This window comes from Ictidomys tridecemlineatus, chromosome 1 (genome assembly GCF_052094955.1).
Source record: "Ictidomys tridecemlineatus isolate mIctTri1 chromosome 1, mIctTri1.hap1, whole genome shotgun sequence".
NCBI classification, from domain to species: domain Eukaryota; kingdom Metazoa; phylum Chordata; class Mammalia; order Rodentia; family Sciuridae; genus Ictidomys; species Ictidomys tridecemlineatus.
The window spans coordinates 68,960,405-68,983,254 of record NC_135477.1 but is presented as its reverse complement, the minus strand read 5'-3'; the positions used below and the strand labels follow the sequence as shown (position 1 = coordinate 68,983,254).

The window sequence follows — 22,850 nt, the reverse complement described above, 5'->3', positions numbered from 1 at the left end:
CTGCTACATCGCGATGTTCATAGCTAGACTGTGAACAATAGCTAGACTGTGGAACCAACCTAAATGCCCTTCAATAGATGAATGGATAAAAAAATGTGGCATTTATACACAATAGAGTATTACTTAGCACTAAAAAAATGACAAAATCATGGCATTTGCAGGGAAATGGATGGCATTAGAGCAGATTATGCTAAGTGAAGCTAGCCAATCCCTAAAAAACAAATGCCAAATGTCTTCTTTGATATAAGGAGAGCAACCAAGAACAGAGCAGGGAGGAAGAGCATGAGAAAAAGATTAACATTAAACAGGGATGAGAGGTGGGAGGGAAAGGGAGAGAAAAGGGAAATTGCATGGAAATGGAAGGAGACCCTCATTGTTACATAAAATTACATATAAGAGGATGTGAGGGAAAAGAAAAAAAAACAAGGGAGAGAAATGAATTATAGTAGATGGGATAGAGAGAGAAGATGGGAGAGGAGGGGAGGGGGGATAGTAGAGGATAGGAAAGGTAGCAGAATACAACAGTCACTAGTATGGCAGTATGTAAAAATGTGGATGTGTAACCGAAGTGATTCTGCAATCTGTATTTGGGGTAAAAATGGGAGTTCATAACCCACTTGAATCTAATGTATGAAATATGATATGTCAAGAGCTTTGTAATGTTTTGAACAACCAATAATAATAATAAAAAAAGAACTAATGGGTAAGATGAGGGTGGGATTTACAGTCAAAGGGCTGCCTTTTACACTAACCCCATGTCCCATCTTACTGCAGTATAATCAGGGTTGGAATGTGAAGAATGTCTTTCTGGATCTTACGGTGTACAGAGAATAAGGAACGTTGTCCTCTGCTTAGACAAATCACACTGTTTGCTATTCTATATTTTGACTTTTTCCAGCTCCTCCACTTGAGCCATGCTCACCTTTTGGCTCACTTCTTTATCTCTAGCTGGAAAAATCATTTTTTTCCCCCAAGTTCAGCTTGAATTCTACCTCTGTCATGACACCTGCCCTAAGTTTTCAGACTAGATGTAAATTCCCAGAGCACTTTATTTAGGATACTTATGTTTAATCTTGCATAGTATTCATTTTGTGACTGTTTGTATTTAACATATAGATAATTGGAAGAGAGAAAGTCCCTTTTAAAAAAAATTGATTTCACTGGGCTGCCCTCCTGGGAGGTCCTTGATCTGGCTTCTTGGTGTCATATTGCCATGCTTTCTTGCAGAATGGCTTTGCTCCTGTCATACCAAATCCCTTGAGTTTCCCAAACTCCATTTTCTCTTGCAGTTATCTTTAGGTCTGTGCACAAGCCATGCCTTCTTACCAGGTGAAAAAGATTGTCAAAATGGCCACAGTTCTTTAGTCCTCCCTGTAGCCTCGCCTTTTGCTGTGTGACTGCCCACCCAGAGGTGCAGACTATTTCCCCTCCCCTGGAATCTGAGCTGACCTGAGAACTTGCTTTGGTCAGCACAGTGCAGAGGAAGTTCCACTGCGCCAGTGCTGAGCCTAAGCTTTCAGAAGGCTTGCAAGTTCTGTTTGTTCTCTTGGAAGCTTGCCCAGCTGCCAGGCTAGTCTGCTACAGGTTAGAGCAGATACTAAGATACCAAGGGGAGGCCACCCTAGATTGACTGCTCCCAGTCAGCCCTCCAACCAACCCATTCTCGGGTCATTTTATGTATTAACAAGTCTCAGATCAGAGCTGTTCAGCTGGGCCCAGCCCCAGTTGCTCAGAATCACAAGCTAAACCAACTGTTATTTTAAGCTCTTGGGGTGTTTTTTTTTTTTTTTTATATAGCTAAAGATAACTGATAACACTATGTTCACAGCCACCTTTTAGATCTCCACTTAGACATTTCTTCTTCTGAACTTTATTTCTAGGCTCCTTCTTATCTACCTCAAGAGTACTAATATTCCAGTATTAGAATTACCTGGGCATCATCTCTATATGTTAGATTATGAGATTTTTGTTTGGTTTTTGAAGCACTGGGGGATCAAACCCAGGGCTTCATGTATGTTAGATAAGTACTGTATCCCTGAGCTACATCCCCAGCTCAGATGGCAAGGTTTTTGAGGGCAGGAACTTTGTCTTACAAATTGTATCTCTTAGTCCTACCACAGTATCTGGTACTCTACAGATGCTCAGAAAATGTTTTTGAATGAAGGAAGGAATGGATCTTCCTACTTTTGGACTTGCGGATGGTCAGGTTGTCCTGCATTGACTGAAGAGTGATGAAACTATTTCGTTTTGTTTCTCCTGAAATTCTTTGCCTACATTTGAAAATTAAGAAATTTGAGATAAGCATCATTAATGCTGACTTTTCATTAAAAAAGGGAAGATCCATTAGCTTTGGGCCTGAATTTCCTCATGCCATCAATGTAAGGTAGCTGTACCCTTTAGATAGGGCACACATTTGACTGTGACACTTGTCTCTCATCCCCATTGTTTCCTTAACACCCATTGTTATTTAGTGCTGTACCCCTGCAGACAGAATCTACAGGTTTCCATCACATACTTACCTTCTCTAAAGCACTCAATTCTTAGGAGAGCTGTGGATAAATATGTCCACTTTTTAACCTGTGCCTTAAATATGAGTTGATGTACACAGCCCTCTCCTTAAAGGGCAGCAGAACTTTCCTTATGGTCTCATTTTTCTCCTCCACACACTGGGTTTGTTTTCTCTCCATCCAAAGGATTTTCAAGGGTAATTCAACTTACAAATCTGCCTAAACTGGAGCAAAATGTTTTCTTTCATTGAATAATTTAACTTTGCATTGGCAGTTTCTGTGGTTTGGCTGGAGACATCCTCACCCAGTAGTGTTGGCTGGCCAGACAGGGAAATGATGCCAGTTTCCTGATGTTTCCCCTTTAAATGTGCTCTTTAGACTCTTGGTTGAAACTACTACTGGTTGTCTGTCTCCCTCATGATGGATCAAAGTGATTTTTCAGCAGCGTAATTTGAGTATGGAAGGGTTTTTGTTCTGTGTTGTTTTTTTGACTATTCCCTCTACTCATAATGGTGGGGTCTTTGAAGGAATAAACTGCTCAGCCCATGCAAATTTCATAATTTCTTTTGAAAAAGAAACTCACCCAGGCTGGTTGATATTCAGTAGGAATGCAGGTCTACCTGTCATTTACCTTGGCATCTGCTCTGATTGGACAGTGCCCAAGCTGAATCGGTAGTTGAATATTTTGAATATAGCCATCTTAGTACTCACACGTAGGAATGAAAAAAATGCTAGTTTCCAATTGTGTCCTCAGCTCCTTGTATGCATTTGCAAGACAATAGGTCGCAGCTCTAAGCAACCTGTGTTATCAAATCTCTATGTAAATACCAATATCATGAACCAATTCAGAAAAACCTTTATCTATCATGGTGTATCTAAGGATTAGCTCACCTGAGAAGCTCGTGGAGTGAATAGACAGGTAGAACTTGCTCTCTTCCATTAGTCCTGGCTAAATTAGCTGATGCCTCATTACTTCCAGAGCCCCAGGCACTCAGACCACTGATTTAGGAGTTCAACCAAGATGGAGTCTGAGGTGAGGACTGTCCTCTTCATACTTTAAGAAAGAAAAACTCTGCTTTCGATGGTGGTTATTCTGAATTTGATGATGCATAAGAGATTGTGATGATCATTATTATCCAAAGTACATGTATGAATACATGAATGGGTATGAATATATTTTGTATACAACCAGAGATATGAAGAATTATGCTTTATAGGTGTAAAAAGAACTGTAATGCATTCTGTTGTCATATATAAATAATTTTTTAAAAGGGTAAGGTAGTAGAATTGACATCTTTGTTTTTTTGGCCAAGTTGAAGAATTTTTTTTTCCAGTGATCTATTTTTTTCTTTTTTTTTTATTGGTTGTTCACAACATTACAAAGCTCTTGACATATCATATTTCATACATCAGACTGAAGTGGGTTTTGAACTCCCAATTTTACCCCAAATGCAGATTGCAGAATCACGTCAGTTACACATCCACAATTTTACATAATGCCCTATTAGTAATTGTTGTATTCTGCTACCTTTCCTATCCCCTACTATCCCCCTCCCCTTCCCTCCCATCTTCTCTCTCTACCTCATCTACCATAATTCATTTCTCTCCTTGTTATTTTCCCATTCCCCTCACAACCTCTTATATGTAATTTTGTATAGCAATGAGGGTCTCCCTTCATTTCCATGCAATTTCCCTTTTCTCTCCCTTTCCCTCCCATCTCATGTCTCTGTTTAATGTTAATCTTTTCTTCCTGCTCTTCCTCCTTGCTCTGTTCATAGTTGTTCTCATTATATCAAAGAAGACATTTGGTATTTGTTTTTTAGGGATTGACTAGCTTCACTAAGCATAATCTGCTTGAAGAATTAAAGTCTTTACTCTCTCTGATTTTTGCACACACCTGAATTAATCCCTTAAAAATATTATCTTTGTATTATGAAAGTAATACATGATCATTGCAGAAAAATTCAAAATTTAAAAATATGGTTAAGTGAAATATGAGAGAAGCTCCTCAGCTCGCACTGACAAAACACTTGAGCCTTTTGAAGTGGATGTCATATAACATTGCTCTAGTTATCTCTTTGACTTTCTCTTCTTCTTTATATTTTCAGTAGCTTTAAAACTCATGGCTCTTTCTTTTAAAGCCCTAAGTGGAAATCAACCAACCAACCAACCAATCAACCAACCAACCAACCAACCAATCAACCAACCAACCAACCAACCAATCAACCAACCAACCTATTAGGTGAAAGTATTTTCAAATATGTTATACACACTACTGTCTTAGAGGTTGTTAAAATGACCCAAATTGTCCCTTTAACCACTGATTATTGTCCTGGAATGAGTAATTTTCAAGTGAGTCTCTTAGCTTTCACTTTTGCTACCTGTGTGTTTGTTTCTAAAAACCTGGATTTTTTTCCAATTCTAATTTTTTTATGGTCAGAAGGAAAAGAACAATTGGTTGGAGCTGTATGTAAATTAAAAGCCTCTGTGATCTGAATGAGCCTGAGTCTCTCCTATCATATAAATGCATGAACATTATGCCATGTATGTCTTGTAACCAAGAGGCCTTTTATATTTGCTTCCCATTTTTGACAATGTCTTAGGGTTGAGATTGCATGAAATGCGGTATTGATTTAGAGAGATTTTATTATTTTTTGAAAAGTAGAAATGAAACCATTTGATTTGAGGTATTTATTGTACTGAAAGAAATTTTAAAAGATTTATAATTCAACTACGGAGGCTACTTTGTTAACTGGCATTATATTAGGAGGGCAGGAGGTTTATTGTGGTAATAAATATAGCCCCTTCTACCAAATCTTAGTTGCTTAACATGTAAGCATTCATTTCTTTGCATTTATTGTGCAAAGCCTACTCCTGATCTAGAGATCAGTTTCTTTCATGTGGTGACTCAGGAATCTTGTAACCTGGCATCTGGGACACATGCAATTAGGGTTACCACAGTGGAAGAAGAGAGACCATGTGGAACTTACACCTCCTCTCACATACCTTAGCATGATAACTTCAATTCAGACGTGACACATGTCCCTGCCACCCACAGCCCATTGGCCAGTAACAACCAGAGTGGAAGGCACCACTTTGCCATATGCCCATGGAGGAATGGAGAAGCTGATATGAATGAGTGCTGCAAGTTTTCCCCACAGTGACCTTGGGCAAGTAACTTAACTTTATCTCTATGATGAGGGGATTGGACTAGATGACTTCAGAATTCTTACCTCTCTTACAATCTTTGAATCTAAATGGCTTCTTCTTGTCATAGATTTTTGGTTTTGATCACTTTGCATGCATTATCTTATCGTTAATCAGAGGCCATCAGTTATATAAAAACTAGTAAAAGGCCCTTGATTGAGTATGTTGCATAGTGTATCAAGTTAAGCTAGAGGACACAGAGGGCAACTGATCTGGTTTGAATATAGCTTGGCTACGTGACTTTCAGCTGTTTGTTTAACTTCTCTATGACTCAGTTTTTTTCTTTTGTTGTTTCTAATTCAAAGGTAAATTGAGGATAGGCATAGTGCCATCCCCACAGGGTTACTGTGACAACTGAATGAAGCAATTCATTTCATATTCTTAGAATAGTGTCTAGAACATACTAAGAGTTCAATAAGTTTATTTCATTTTATTTCAAAAATCATTTTTAAAATCTGTTCTTCTTGCCCTGGCTTGATATTATCTACACGTAAGAGCTTAATAAGTTGTGCTTGTTTTAATTATTGTTCTTATCCTGGCTAGATAAGCCAGCCCAGCCCACACATATCTCTCTAATTTACTGACCTATAAAATGGGCTCACACCACCTATAGGTGACCTGGGGCCAAACCTTTAGCCCCTTCACACTTGTGTTTTATCAACTTTAGCTTAGATACCATCCTTGCCTGCACCCATTTTGGTTCTAACACCTGAGTTGCATCCTGCCTTTGACTCCTCCAAGCTCAGTATGTCTGCTTGATTTCCCAGCTCTGTCTTTCCCTTACAGACTCCTTGGCTGGACCCTTGGTCTCCTGGGGAGCCTTCTTACCTCAGGAGGGGACTTCCAGCCCTAGCCTCAACTCTTCAGGACTTGGCTCTGCCTCTGCCTTCAGTTCAAATTGCAGATTGGTCTTGGCCTCCGCAAAGTGGAGGGGACATCACACAGACACCCTGAATTTATTAGCTCTACTTTTTGAGCCTGGCTATTTCAGATGTCACCTGGCCTTATCACTATCCCAAATCAATGACAAATCTAGGATGTTAAGTTCTCCTGCAGGGACTATCCTTCCAGATAGACAGATACATAAGAAATTACATTTTCGTCCCCAGACCCTACGGGATTCTCCCCTAACCCCATGGATCTTAAGTGAATTGTCTTTGGGAGGAGTTAGAGGATTGCAGCAGAAAGAGAATGTGAGAAATGGTGTACATTTGCTCTCTGGCATAGGATCTGTGGTTCCCTTCCCCTTTTGCTTCTTGACTAATGTAATCTGTGCATGGTTGCCAATGAATTTCTTCCATACAAAGAAGTGGGCAATTCTTACCAGACAGGTTTCCCCCTCGGGTTCCCAACACATAATAAACTATATGCCTTTGTTCCAAGTTCAGTTCAGCCTCTTTCCTCCTTCCCTGTATTGCCCAGAAAGAACAGGGATTAAGTCAGGATGAACTTTGATACAACCGGTTTGCTTTCTGCTTCTCTTGGTCTTTCTTTTTTCAAGTTTTATCAAAGGATAACGTGGTACATTTCTAACAGGTGCACAATACAGGTGGGAAATGCTAAGCATCTGAAATTTATGTGGAGGGCAAGAGTTACATCAAAAGATATTGTCACCCTGTCCCTGAAATGATGATAAATGCAGCTGTAGCCTGCTTTCTCCCAATCTCCCTTTTTAATCTTGTATGGCAAACCGGTCAAATTTGTCAGTGCCAAATGAAATAATTTTTTATCTATGGTTCTGGAAAAAGATCAATCATCAGAGAATAATTTCCAAATGCTCTGACAAAGCCCTGCACTGTTTGTCTAAAAGTGGAGAAATAGGGAGGTTTCGCAATTCCAATTTTATCTAGATTTAAAACCCTTTGGATGAGTTGAAAATAACAAAAGACATTACTCTCCCAAGGCAGAGCTTATCAAACTCTGATAGGGAGATCTTTGGAACCAAGCATAAGGAACACGCCAAGGAAATATAATTGCAGTATAGGATTTTAAATGCACGAATTTAACACTGTTGGGTATTTACCTTCAGCCTTGTTAATGTAACTAATTGGCATCTCGTTGTAGAATTAGCAAAGAACTTTTAAGACCTTTATTATCTATTGGATCTTTTAACAAAGACAAATCTCTTGCTAGTCCCTATTTTTCTAATAAGGAAAATAAAAATCAGAGGGACTAAGAAAATAAATCCCAATCTTTAGATTCAAATCCCAATCTTCCCGTACCCTCAGGGTCTCTCCTTACCATTTTACTTTGCATCGAGGGTAAGACAGAGGTAAATTGGGGGGAGAGAAACGGTTTAATCCTGGTGTAGTTTGCTCTGATAAAACCATAGAAAGATTGTCAGCATCTACTTGTATCCTTTGCTGGGCTTTGTGAGCTTCCTGGGAGAGGAAGAGCAGTGTGCTCTTCCATCACGCTCCATCTTCTTCTGGGTCCTGGTGCTGTGGTTGGAGCTGGGACTGCTTTCAGGGACTTGGGCTCCTCAGTTCACTGTGGCACATTCCTAGTTACAGTCTTAGCATATCATAGGCACATAAGGCTAAAATAAGAATCAAACGCTGCAGCTTGACACAGAAGGGACCTATCTTTTGCTTGTGGGTTGAGATCACAGTTAAACTGAGACAAATTAAAAGGTGAACTTATAGTTAGCTGGTCTTGGGACTGCTAAGGAATTCAAAAAGATCTTTCCATCCTCTGCAAAATCCATGAGATGATAGTGTACTACTATTCCAGCCTATATACTTAAAACTATTTTTTTTTCTTGGGCCTAATGAAAAATCTATTACACCATACTGCTCATCATTTTTTTACTTTAAAATGTTTCCAGAAACAATTACATAGTCCAATACTTAGAATGCATTCATTTTCTAAAGTGAGGTCCAATGCTTACTTTTGTGAGATTTAGTATAGACAGGTTCTCAGTTAAAAATAACAGAATCCATTCCGTAGAAATGGGAGGGGGGGGGGTTGGGAAATAATTTAGTAAGAGAGAGAACTCTCAGAATCATTGGGAATGCCGAAGTCAGGACTGAGGCTGAGCTCCCAGGAACAGCTCCCTATTTTAAATTGCAGAACTGAGCTGCTCAGGCATAGCTGCCTCCATCAGTATGGAGTAAAGAAGCTGAATGCAGTGTCCAGAGGCAGACAGCAGGCAGTTGGCAGAAAACTATGCTGCCAAGATCCAAGCCAATGAGATGGCTGTCCCATGTCCTACCTTTCTCTCCAAGTGCTTCGGTTCTGATTTGAAGACTCATGCGGTACATCCGGAAGGCAGAACCTAAACCATGTCAGGAAGTCTAGCCCACCTTCTGCACACTAGGATTCAAAATGTGTGGGGGGTAAAGCACTGCATGGTATTAGCCATAGTGCTTTTAACCATCCTCTCTTCGGTCAAGCAGCACATTATTCCTTATCTATTTGTCTTTTCATCTGTTCTAACCATTTGTCCGTTCATCCATCCATTCATCCATTCACTCCCCCACCTTCTATCCAACCCTTGCAGTTTTTATACTGTTTCTTTTCTAAAAATCTGTTTTAGAATGCCTTTCTGAACAATAAAAATCTCTTTAAAGAATATCATCACAATTCCATTATTGTGCTCACATTTTTAACAATAATCTCTTAATACTGTCAAATATCTAGACAGTATTAAAATTTCCCCAATTGCTTCACAACTCAAAACAAAATGCTACTTTTGAATTGGGTTCCAAATAATGTTGGTTTGGGGCTTACAACACTCAGTTGGTTGATCCTTCTCTTAAGTCTCCCCTCCCCTCTCCTTTCCCTTTCACTACACATTCTTATTCTTGCTGTTCTCCTCTCTCATACCCCCACTACTTTCTTCTGCTCCAACTCCTCCTCCTTTCTCTTCCTTTCCACTTCCAATTTATTAACGAAATGAGGTCATTTATCTTAGGGAGTTTCATCATCTTAATTTGGCTTACTGTATCACCATATTGTCCTCTGACATGGTCAGTTCTTCTTGTACATTTCCTACACACAGGAACTTATATGTAGAGGCTGATCTGATCTAGGTTTAGCTTCCTGCTAAGAATTCTTGAGAGGTAAGGTTTTGTACTTTATTCAAACACTTTACCTCCTTGTCAAGTCTGTCATTCCTTCCTCATTTATAGCTGGAACACTTTGGTAGTTAAGAAACTGTCCCTCAACAATGGTTTGGCTTTCCAAAAGTACATTTTTTTTTTTTTTACAGGAAAAGCTGAGTACATTCTTGATTTCTCTTCTTTTCTTTTTTGGTACCAGGAACTGAACTCAGGGATACTTAACCATTGAACCACATCCCCAGACATATTTTTATTTTTTATTTTGAAAGGGGTCTCACTAAATTGCTTAGGGTCTCAGTAATTTGCTGGGGCTGGCCTTGAACTTGTGATCCTCCTACTTCCTGAGCTACTGGGATTACAGGTGTGTGCCACTGCACCCAGCTATAGTCTTGATTTCTTAATTTCAATCCTTTCTTGCTTTTTCTCTACCAATTTTCAGAATTGGTAGAAATGTTTTGAACAGTAAGAATTACTTTTGGAAGAACAAGTTCTAGGGATTTATATCATAGTGAAGGGATGATAGCTCACAATAGTCTATTATATATTTTATAAGTAACTAGAAGACAGGAGCTTTGAGGCTCCAAATACAAACTAATGATAAGGAGATGGAAATATTTATTATTCTGATTTCATTTGTGTACACTGTATACATGAATTGAAATAACACATTGTGTATCATAAGTATATACAATTATCATGTGTTAGTCAAACATCTAAAAAATATTTAAGGAGATAGAGATCCTAACTACACTGATTAGACCATTATACATTGTACATATATTTTGAATTATCACTGTGTTATGTCATAAATGTGTACAGTTAATATATATATATAATTAATAATAATAAAAGGTATCATCATGATATCATGGATTTAAACATATCTAATTTCTTCAACTCATTGCAAATATTTCTTTATACAAATACTGTATTTAATCAGTCTTCTGTTGTTAGAAATATCTTTAGCTCTTTAAACAGTTCTAATAGTCTTAAAGATTTCCGGTATAACAAAATATTCCAGGTTCAGTTCATGTAATTCCTGCTCTAGATCCCCAAACCAGCTATTTCTCCAAGGATCTCTGGTTCTTTGAGCAAGAAATGATATTTAGAGATGACAATCTGGATTCTATATGAAATAGTGTTTACTAGAAGTAATTCAATTTTCAATATTAGAAGAGTTAAAAATTGAAAGGATGTGAACATTAATGTGGAGTATATGAAATTAACATCATGTTTAAAACTCCAATTTGCTAGGCATAAAAAGAATACTAAGAAAATTTGTGATGCTAGTGATTATTATTGTCTAGAAGTTAAGGTTTTGGAGAAATATTATTCTAGCTTGAATGCAGATTTTCCCCAGTTGCCTTTACTTTGTATTAGATAGTTCCTTCCTCCGTGCTAGGGTGTTAAGAGAACAAGAACATAGCTCGTTTCATCCTATCTAATGAGGAGTGGACATGTGGACTTTCATATCCCCAGAGGCTGGGTGCCATGACTGGGTCAAGGTGATATACAGATAATGAGAGTTTGGTGAAGGGTATTAGGTCTTGTCTAGTAGTCTGACTATTTAGACTCATATCCTAGAATAAACATGCCTGATTCATGCTCATTTTTAACTGTTTTGTTCTATAGACTCCTTGATCTTTCTGTCTTCCTCATCTGTAAAATGGGTAGACCCTGTGTACATGAATCAATGTGTTGAGGCAGAGGGTAGAGAAAGACAGTTAACTTATCTTTGCTAACAAGGTTAATGTGAGAGTCACTCAGATAGAAATAAAATATATGCACAAATTAAAAATATTTACAGTGACTGCATCTTCATCTCATCCCAGGGTGTGGGAGCTTGTTCCAGGCTATGGGAGCCAGCTATTTTGATGGTCACCATGAGTTCTCTGGGCCCAGCATCTTCCTCCTCTGTTATAGTTGGAATCTCCTTGATTCTCACTCCTTTATTGATCAGGTATAGATCTTGAAATGTTGTCTAGAGAAGTTATGTTAGGCCATGATCATCTACCGAACCCTGGTCAAAATGATCTTATCTGACTTCATTGTTGGTCACTAAGTGACTCTGTGAGTGGGCCACAGCATGGCTCCTTTTTATGAAGAGGAGGAGGGCTGAAGGGGCCTGGAAGAGACCCTGGGGCCAGTCTGGAGATCTTCCACTGCCATGGAGATGGGCAGGAGAAGGAAATCCAATGGCAGGTCATCAGGGCTATCTGTTATTTTTATCTAACATCTATTTGACCTCGATGAGATTTTTTTGTTTCTGTTTTTGAGAACTACCTTTCTCTTTTTTGAGCATGGTCTTATTTAGATTTCCATCTAAGGCCAGCCTCATGGCATACGCCTGTAATCCCAGTGGCTCAGGAGGATTTTGAGTTTAAAGCTAGCCTCAGCAAAAGTGAGGCACTAAACAACTCAGTGTCTGTCTCTAAATAAAACACAAAATGGTAGGGCTGGGGATGTAGCTCAGTGGTCGAGTGCCCCTGAGTTCCATCCCCAGTCCCCCACCCTTCCAAAAAAAAAAAAAAAAAGATTTCCATTTAAATGTCTCCACAAAAGAAAAGGGGTCACTATATGATCTGAGCTAGGCTAGTCAGATGTTATCTTTCAGGAATTAAACCCTGAGGGGAGCAACCGAGACCCAACTAGCTGGAAAGCCTCCATCTCAGTGGTGGAGATTCAGAGAGAGGGTCACAGAGCTCCTGTTCTCTACCACTGTAGAGCTGCCTCATTCTTGCCCTTACTGAGTCCACTCTTCAGCTTTTCTTGCTGCCTTCAAGTGGATGTCCTTCTCTCGATCCTTCTCTGCACTCACCTTAAGATGGCTTGATTTGTTTTCTGTTGTTTGTAACCAAAAATCCCAGCATAAATGCACTAATAAAAAGAACAAACAAACCTTGTTTACTACCATGATTTAGACTGTTCCCTTCCACAGGAGCAGAAATCTCAGATACAGGACTAAATGACCTGTCTGAAGGCATTTATACCTCAAATATTTCCTTTGGAACTTTGGAGGCCAGGCTATTTTTTCTTTTAACTTTGCAAAGAATTAAGGGGCCTACCAGCTAATTCCTGAACAATGTGGACTTAAGGGGGAAAATCCTCAAACTAAACCCAAACAAACAAAATGGGATGGTGGTGTTACCTATTTCTTGTTCTCTGCGTCTCATGTGGGCCATTGTTTAACTTCATGTTGCTTTATAGAACACATTCTCCTTTGTGGAAAACACGAAGATGCAAAAAGATGAAAACAAAGCCACCATAATCACCAGATAATTACTTTATAATATTTTGCTATGCTTTCTTATATATGTGTGGTCTTTACGAGCACAATTCACAAAAATGGGATCATACTGTAAATTTAACTAAACATTGTGTATTTTATTTCATTAAATTTTTTGAGTATAATTTTACCGGCTACATACTATTCTAACCCTATTATTTATTATTTGTATTCTTAGTTAATACTTTGCATTTTCTTTAGAAGCATCTAAAATTAAGATCACTTTTCTCTTCTGAAATTGGTATAAATATTGTCATATATTTATAGGTAAATATACCCATAGTTCATGCTAATGTCCAATATTCACAACCACTCCTGATTGATGGTTGACTCTTCAGTGATAAATAGAGCAAGTGCCGTCTTTTATGATTGAATTGTGGTTGCAGGAATACTGAAGAACTTGTCACACTAGAAGAGTTGTATAAAGGCCAAAATGACCTTAGCAACAGGGCCTTCTGTAAACTCTACCTCCAATAACAGGCTGTCCTAGGAGAGTTTGCCTACGAGCATTTTTTTTTATCAATTTATGTTAATCTGGTCCTTGTACTAAGTCCACAAGGTTATGCAAATGAGCGCTTTACGTTCCTGCTCTTCACAGATGAACAACTTTCCTCAGCAGGTTTGGGACGTCTAAGCCCAGCAACCTACAAGGGGAAGAGGATCAAGATTCTGAGTGGTCATTTGATCTACTGAGATGCAAGCACTCTTTTGAGTAGTAAAATCAGGTAAGAATGACTGCTTTCATCCTGGAGAGGGAGGGGGAAAAAGAATCACGAATTGTCTAATTGTTTTAGAGATCTTGAAAAAATCCTAAAGTTTGTATCTCATTTTCATAACTTTGAGAACCCATTGTGCCAAATTGTTACTTCTTACTGAAAAGGGATTGGCATGTCTGGTCTCAAGACAGGCATTAGTAAAATTTCCCTTTCAGTGATCAGAACTATCCCACACATTTTGCAAACCCTGTGTTCTATCAAAGTATTTCTTCACAGATTCCTTAAGATGGTTTAGAAGAATCCATCATCAGTCAGAGTGACTGTAGAACCTAAAAACCTAGAGAATGTAATGAGAAGAAATACAATATGGTGGCTAGAAACTGGGTTCTGAAGCCTGATTGCAGAGTTGAAAAAAAATCTCATTTCTGCCTCTTCTTGGGTTGAGACCTTGGGAAATTCTTCTCCTACTACTGAGCCTCAGTTTCCTACTCTACAAATAGGGATATGATGACAATGTTGGTACCTATCTCGTAGAATTTCTATAAAAATAAGATCATATGTACCAGGGATACTTTTTCTGATCCTTGGGGTATAGGAAGTGTTCAGAATGGTAGCATTTATCATTAGGTTTCAAAACAGAGAACACTGTACTCCTCCCTGTCTTTAAAGGAAGTTTATAGGAAGCTAGTGCTGAACACCTGTTAGAGAGCCATATGAGAACTTCAGAACCCATTTTCTTAACCCATGCTTGAAGAAACCTGAGCAGTGGTATGAGACTCCCAGGACTGATCCTCAAAAGGAGCAATTTGTGACTAAGATGCTGACACCCCATGCAGTGAGAAATGGCAAGAAATTAATGCATTCAGTGTGGCCCATACAACCTTTGGTTTCAATTTGAGTAAGATTGATTATGCCTAGTTCATGTTCAAGGCTTTGTGTTTTCTTTCTTTTTTTTTTTTAAAGAGAAGTTATTATTTATTCTAAAAATTTATTTCTAAATTCTCAGGAGACAGAACAGCCAAACAATTTTTAAAGGAATAAAGATGATTTCACTACCTAATTTTAAAACTTATTTACCACTACTTCAATTAAAAAGCTCTGGAATAGGCAATAAAGACAAATGTATATGGTAGTGGGTCCAGAAATAGGTATCCATGTATATGGTAAATTGATTTTTTTTTAGCGAAGTTCCCAAGATATTAATATGATAGAACAATTTTTAAGAAGAAAGAAAAAAGCAAATTAAAACAAAAAAATCTTAACCCTTATTGTATGCCATTTTTAAAATAATCACTTTAAATGAACCACAGGCTCTGAGCCTTCTATAAGCCAAGATGACTGACAACACACAGATTGTCTATGTTAAGTGTAGTCATGTGATAAGAGCCTGTGTACCAAACAGAGGTGCTACATAACACATTAACACATCATACACACACACACGCACACACACACACACACACACACACACACACACATACACACACACACACACGTTTTGTTTGGCCATTTTTGCTCTGTTGAACTGATTACCACTGCTGACCTTGTATATCAGACAACAATGGCACTTGATTTTGCATTTTAATTTTCGCCTTTTAGTTGGACTTGAATGACCTGTCTACCTCATGTGTTTCACCACTCTGTTTAGCTGCCAGAATCACTGCCAACACATTAACATTCTTGCTAAACCACTTTAACTGACTTTACCACCATCTTTAGGGAAATTAACATTTGAGTGAGCACTATTTATTTCTCATTGATGATTAAAATCTGAATTTGAACATTAAGGCAGATGCCTCATCTGCCTTCAGAATGCAAATATACCTTGAGGAGCAGAGCCCATGATTACGTCTTAAATGGTTCCAGATTACATAATTGTTTCCTTTTATTCTGTATCCTATACAGGTTTAGCAGGCTAGAGAGTGCATGTCCCAGCTGCAGGAACACCAGCAACTGCTGTATTTTATGAACTACTTTAAAAGAAAATGTGAAATATCAGATTTATAAATGTAAGCTCTATCTTTACAGATAAACTATAAATGCATTTTTTTTTTTTTGCCATCTCACTCAAATTGAAACCAAACATTGTCCGGGCCACACGGAATGCATTAATTTCTTGCCATTTCTCAATACATAGAGTGGCAGCATCTTAGCCACAAATTGCTCCTTTTAAGGACCAGTCCTGGGAGTCTCATATCACTGATCAGGTTTCTTCAAGCATGGGTTAAGAAAATGGGTTCTGAAGTTCCCACCTGGCATTCTAATAGACCTTTAGCACTAGCTTCTGTAAACCCCCTTTAAAGACAGGGAGGAGTATGGTGGTCTCTGTTTTATCAACCTAACAATAAATACTCAGAAGAAGTATCCCTTGTATGCGTGATCTTATTTTCATAGAAATTCTATGAGATAGGTACCAACAGTGGAAAGCAAATAGATTGTGTTGTGAAGCATTTGGATAACACATCTAAGCTTTTCAGAAACACTATTGTAATTGGTCTTGTCTGTTGCGGTCTGGGATATGGAAGCCGTGGTAAATATGTTCTGTTTGCCATCCTTGCCATGGTCAAGATGAAAGCTAAGATGTTTTAGCCTTGAGAAGCTCAATGTGTATGAATTTTCACCCATGATTCTGTCTTTTTATTCCTCTCCATGTTTCTTCTCCCATTTCTGCTTTGCCTCAAGAGAAATGGCCAAGCGTACTTTCTCCACATTGGAGACATTCCTGATTTTTCTCCTTGTAATGATGACTGCCATCACAGTGGCCCTTCTCAGCCTCTTGTTCATTACCAGTGGGACCATCGAAAACCACAAAGGCAAGTGTCATGGGCCCTCTTAGATGCTCTTCCTCAGTCTTAATTATTGAGGGATACCAAGGTGAGAAACTGTATCTGCTGATAGTTCAATGTGTGCTTCAGGGAGATGGGATGGTCCTTTCATTTACATTAATTATTCTTTCTGCATCGATAGCAGTTTTTATCAAATTTACCTTTGTCCCTAAAGATACAGTTAAGAGACAGGTGCACATATTTGCCTTTAGCTTTCCCATTAATCTATGCCCAGTTCAAGATTCTTCAAAGCCTGGTAATGTCAGCTTTTACCCCAAGCTTCTAATCTTTCTGTCTCCTTGTAGGCAGTGTCTGTTTTCTCCTGGAGACAAAACAAAAAAAGAAAGAAAGACCCCTGAATGTCAGTCTATGAAAAGCCTTAAGAAAGGGAGCCTCCAATTCAAATCCTACAGGCCGATCAAATTCTTCCACCAGGTTTGAGTGGAGAGACAGAACAGAGTGGGGGCAGGCTCAATTCTGATGAAGGGGATCCATAGCTTGTTGTGCTCTTTGTCATGATATGGCATGGTCTCAGATCTCCAGAGTTTTCAAGAAAAGCTGGAAATTGAGATTTTTTTTTTAAGGTGTCTCTGATTTGTTTTTTTGTATTTGATATTGGAAACAAATTGAGTTTTTGAAAACTATAAAAAACTATATAGGCTACATTTATCAGCAATCTTAGCACTGTGTTCCATCCAGGTTTTGGTGGAGTCTCTGCTTCCATGTTTGGTAACATGCCTGTTAGGCGATAGAGAGTGTGGGGAGGAGCGATTCCATGCTTTGACCCTGTCTTTAAGAGGTCTGTCTCCTGGCAGAATGGAAAAGCAGATGCATGGTTCACTTCCACTTTTCCTTTCGTGGCCTCTTTTCTAGAGTTTTCTCTATCATGTCCTGTGGCCTTGAGTTCCCTGTGGATTCAGAGAAACAGATATCCTCTATTGTAGCAGTGGCCAGCGTGGGGTCTTGCTCTGCTAGAAATGACAGGATCCTTGGGATTTATTTAAAACCATAGATTCTAACTCCACCTAGGATTTGGCCACAAGAGCATCTGATTCTGAGTTTGAAAATCTAAATTGGACCTGGAATCTACCGCATGTTCACTGTGAAATCTTGGTGAAGTCACTGCTCTGAGGTTCAGTTTTCCTATCTGTAAACCTGAAGAGGTTGAACTTGGTGATCTATGACTGTTTTTGGTTCAAAAATTCTGGAATCCCAAAAGATGTCAGCTATAAATCTCTAGCCCAAGAACTTTCTGACCACTAATACTTTGTGACACCAATATTTGCCACCTTGTCTATTCCTTGGCTATTGTCTGGGGGTTGAAACAAAAAAGAAAATGTATATAAAAATGTCTAAATATGTAAGGAAGACCAAAGCTATCTACCAGCCATTGCTCTAAATTTTAAGAATGTGATAATACTGTTGTTGTTCCAAACAACCGTAGGAAGGGGATACTATTATTGTCTACATTATGTAGTTGAGAAAATCGAAGTGAAATAAGTTAAGCAAGGTGTTGCATTAGTAATAGGTAGAGTCAGGTTTCAAAACCAGGCAGTTAGTTTTTGATCTAATCTCTGTGTCATTCTGGCTCCTTTGATAATTCATATGTGTTTGTGTATTAGAAATACATGCATGCATGCATTAATATGGTATATTAATGCATGTGGATAAATAGGTGTGGACATAATTACAAAAAGGTGGAACTATGTCAACAAGCATACAGGATCTGGGCTTTGAAAGGCCAAGGAGGACCAGGGCAGGGTAGAGACATCTGGGTGGCATCCTGGAGGAGCTGAGCTAGATCTAGGTGTGATGGAAATGGATCTGTGCTGAAGCAAGTGATGGAGACCAGTTGGCAGAGAGGAAAGGAGTGAGAGGTCTGAATGGAGAGAATGGAAGAAAAAAAATCCCCAGAAGTTGGATTTAGCGAATCATGTGAGAGGAACCTGGTTCCTATTTTGTTTGGCTGGAACATAAAAGCAGGGACAGTGAGGGCAGCAGACAACTGTGACAAGGAAAAGCTCATAATGAGGATCTGAAGGACATTTCACAGAGGCTCTATTTGTTAGTCTGAAGCATTGCCAACCCCTCCCCCATCCCCCAAAAGAGATGCTGCTTAGAATTATGATATCTATTTCTTCTGTTTTTTTCTCATGGTGTATCTTATATATATAAAAAAATATTTTTTTTTCCTTGGATACCTGAACTTATGTATTCTAATGGATACAGACAAAAAAAAGTGGATGAAATGTTGTTTCTCAAATATTTTATCTATTTTAGACTCAGGAAACCATGGTTTTCCTACCACCCAAACCTCTCCGGTTTCGCAGGATACCATAGCCACCCAAGCCTCTCCAGTTACTTGCACCTCAGAGCCTCCTTTATTTCAGAACTTCAGTGGCTACCATATTGGTGTTGGGCGAGCTGACTGCACAGGACAAGTAGCAGATATCAATTTGGTAGGTTAATTAATGATGGGCTTTTTAGGGAGGCTGTGAAACAAGTAATTTTATTATTTTGCATTCTACATTCATTTGTGTTTATTATGTCATTATTATCTTCTTCTAGTCTTCCTATTGACTTTGGTATTTTTTTAATATTTGTTTTTTAGTTGTAGTTGGACACTATACCTTTATTTCACTTATTTATCTTTATGTGGTGCTGAGGATTGAACCCAGGATTGTGCACATGCGAGGCGAACATTCTACCACTGAGCCACGACCCTACCCCCTTTGGTATTGTTTAGCATTGGAAGGATGATCCTGTAAGAAAGAGGGAAATTTTTGTTCAGTCACAATGCCTTTGTAAAGTCAATTACCAGTTTTACGAAGTAACTGTGAGCTCAGAGCTATCTAATTTAGTGATTTTGTCAAAAGAAGCCAAAATATCTCTGAATTGAAGATTTGAGGCTTTCAGTCTCTCACTCGAAAAACATAGGCAACTGTAGTTGGAACTGTAAACTTAGTAGGAGCTAACACCAGGGTAAGCCGAATAAAATACTTCTATAGGTCAGGAGGGGCCTATTGACTGCTAGCATGCAACTTCTTGGCTATGGTGGTGGAAGTACCTATTTATGGTTTTTATTTTTTGTTTTTCTGAAAGAATTTATTCTCCTATGCTTGTGCCTAAGAAACCGGAACATGAATGTCCAGATGGGACTTGCTTCCTGTTACCAAGTAATTTTTATATTCTAAGAATTATTCCCAGCTGTCTCTTCTAAAAAGTGACTTAGAATGGGAACCCTAAGTGAACACTCTAATGAGAGATAAAGTTAATGGTAGAAGGGGCATTCTGAAGGTATGGGTGTAGTCTTTATAGGTGGGTTTTATGAATAGTGACAAAAGGAGCTTGGGATAGATGCCTGTGATCTGACTTGGCTTTGCTTAGGGAGAGATAACATGGTAAAAGCCAGGGTGAAGTACCTCAGTCAAGATAACTTAATCATAAAGATACCATTATCTTCAGAGGAAAAAAAAAATCACACACCGAACAACGATTGTGAGACAGGCAGGCTCCAATCTTCAGGATGTTCCTGAACAATGTCGGGTAGAGGTACAGAAAATATTTCCTTCTTTAGTACCTTAAGCAGACAGACGAAAAGCTTTCATTTTCAAGAACAGAATGGCTATCAAAGGGTTTCCAGTGTAGAAATGGAATTCTTGAGCCACACTAGCTCTTTCCTTGACATACACCAGTGAATGTTTTCTGCCTTATTAATACATTGCCTTTACATTGGAGTAGAAGATTAAAGTCACTATTATGATCTTGGCTTTATTATTTAACTTTTTTTATTATTTGGCTTTATTATTAACATAAATTATTCTTGAAAACATATTAGTTATCTCACTCAGAGCTATGGGTTCATGTGGTTTTTATTTTTTGTCTTTCTGAAAGAATTTATTCTCCTATGCTTGTGCCTTCTTTCCATTAGTAGGTGAGTGGGCTAGCATGGCTCTCATTCTCCCTTTCTCTTTAGATGGGCTATGGCAAATCTGGCCAGAACGCTCGGGGCATCCTCACAAGGCTGTACAGTCGTGCATTCATCATGGCGGAACCCACTGGGCCAAACCGACGAATAGTGTTTGTCAGCGTTGACATAGGCATGATATCCCAGAGACTCAGGCTGGAGGTAGGTAATTGAGGTCCGGATGAAATGATGTGATTTAAAGGAAGTCTGAGTGAACAAAACATGATGGCCTAAGCACTCCTGGTTTCTCACAGTGAGCCTCTACCATCAATAGAAGCTCTCATCCAGCAGACAATCGCACAAGAATGAGCCCCATTATTGAGTCTAAGTAATCTTGATCAAAACTCACTCTCAGTTCTGCAGATGTCTTGTCATTAAGAATGTTAATATTTTTGAAAGCTTATTATATTCCAGGTGACCTTCACATATATTCTTTCACTAAATCATTCCTCGTTAGAAGTTTGAGAGCATCAATTCATCACTCATCTCTCAAGTTCTCAGACAATTGAGAAGAGATGCAAGGAGTCAAATGAGAATTAAAAGGCAACATTGAAATGAGGTTAGCTATGAGTTGGTAACTGTAGAAACTGGGTGATAGGCACAGGGGGTTCATTATATTATTCTGGTCATTTTTGTATGAGTTTGAAAATTCATATGACAAACATTATAAAAGAATATAACATCAGCTCTATTAATCTTTAAACTGTATTGAAGAATATGGCAGACTTTTCTGTGATTTTTTTTTCCTCCCCAATTTAGAACTTGTTACCTGCCTGTGGGGGATAATTGAGCTTAGCAAAAAGTTACATGGTGTCCTGGGCTGCCTGAAACATATAAAGATTAGAGAAAGAAAAGGAGAGAGGGAGCAGAGAGGGAGATAGGGAAGGAAGGAAAAATGGGGCAGAATAAAATGATGGATGAATTCCAGTTCTATCTCTTGAAGCAAACTTTCAAGCTTTTGACCCAGTGAAGTTTTTTCTTCATAAGATTAGGTCACAATGAGTGAATGCTCTGTTCAGGTCTGTTCACATAGTCATGAATGTGAGAAAGAGGAGAGGCTGGAGCCCTGGCCAGAACCATGACTGTAAGTGCCGGGCATGCAGTGCCATGTTCTGTGAGTCTCCCCTGTGCTGCTCTGGCTGTGTGAAGAGGCCAGACAAGGGGTGGTGAGATGGTCTAAAGGCACTGTTCCAATACCTCCCTCCCCGGGGTGGAGGGTGGGAGCCTCTCCCATCTCTGGAAACAGGAGGAGGCATTGAGTGTTTTCCTCCCTCCTATATTTAACAACAGAACTCAGAGGTGGCTCTGCTGTTGTCCCCATATCATGGATCAGGCAACTGAGTCTCAAAGGAGGTAAGTAACTTTCCAAAATTCAGACAGTTAGCAAATGTGGGATCTGGGTTCTGAACACCTGTGCGCCTCATCCCAGAGCCCGTGTCTCCCAAATCCACCTGAGAAGTTGCCTCCTGTACCTGAATGGAGGTGGAAACTCTTCGGGGAAGAGGGATAAGGGATGCTGATCACCTGGGTCTTTCCTAAAGAGAAATCAGCTCAATTTAAGTTAGGAGAGAGGAGGGACTTGGAGAATTGACTATCCTGATTTCAAGAGAGGTCTGGCTTGTGACTCAACAGGGAACCTGGGGCAAGGAGCTCTTGCCTGAGATCCCTCTCCCAGTTTCTCAGGTAAGAGGCTACCTGCCTGAGTGCCAACAGCTCCTACAGACCGTGCCAACCCATTCACATCCACCCATTCACCAACCTAACAACTGCCAGCCTCTCCATCTATCCATTCAATCACCATCCATCCATTTATCCACCCAACCACCCATTCATCCCTCATCCATCCATTTATCTACCATCCGTCCACCATATTCCATCGATAGACTGATGGATCCATCCACCCATTCATCCATCATCTATTCATCCAAGAACCCTTGTTCTTGAAAGACATTATTATTTTAGAGGGTGAAATATGCTGACCACCTGCTTTTTGTAAGCACTTTGCTGGCCACTACAGGGGTCACACAGCTAAGTGAGTCATACTCCATGTCCCTTATGTGTTCACCATCTAGTTGGGGCATAAAAGGAAGAGTATTTTCAGTAACACACATTATTCTCTGGAGTAAAGTATACTGGTATATTATTTATTGATTACTGTGTAATAACTTATCCCAAAGGACAGTGATTTAAAACAACAAACATTATTATTTCACTTGGTCTGTTGGTTAGGAGTTCCGAACTGGCTTGGCTCTGTGGTTTTGGCCTCAGTTTTCTTGCA

The 22,850-nt window shown here is 39.1% G+C and overlaps 1 protein-coding gene across 2 annotated transcripts in view; it reads left to right on the top strand.

The window, feature by feature from the left end:
* The window catches only part of Asah2 (N-acylsphingosine amidohydrolase 2), an 87,238-nt gene that overhangs the window by 11,082 nt on the left and 53,306 nt on the right, over nucleotides 1-22,850 (top strand). The window contains exons 2-5 of one of the 2 annotated variants that reach the window (XM_078042051.1): nucleotides 13,684-13,789; nucleotides 16,465-16,593; nucleotides 18,886-19,064; nucleotides 20,582-20,734. In XM_078042051.1, coding sequence (XP_077898177.1) covers nucleotides 16,467-16,593; nucleotides 18,886-19,064; nucleotides 20,582-20,734 — 459 coding nt within the window. In that variant the 5' untranslated portion in view covers nucleotides 13,684-13,789; nucleotides 16,465-16,466. Of the gene's footprint in view, nucleotides 1-13,680; nucleotides 13,790-16,464; nucleotides 16,594-18,885; nucleotides 19,065-20,581; nucleotides 20,735-22,850 lie in introns of both variants that reach the window. The other variant, XM_078042049.1, reaches the window with a different exon arrangement.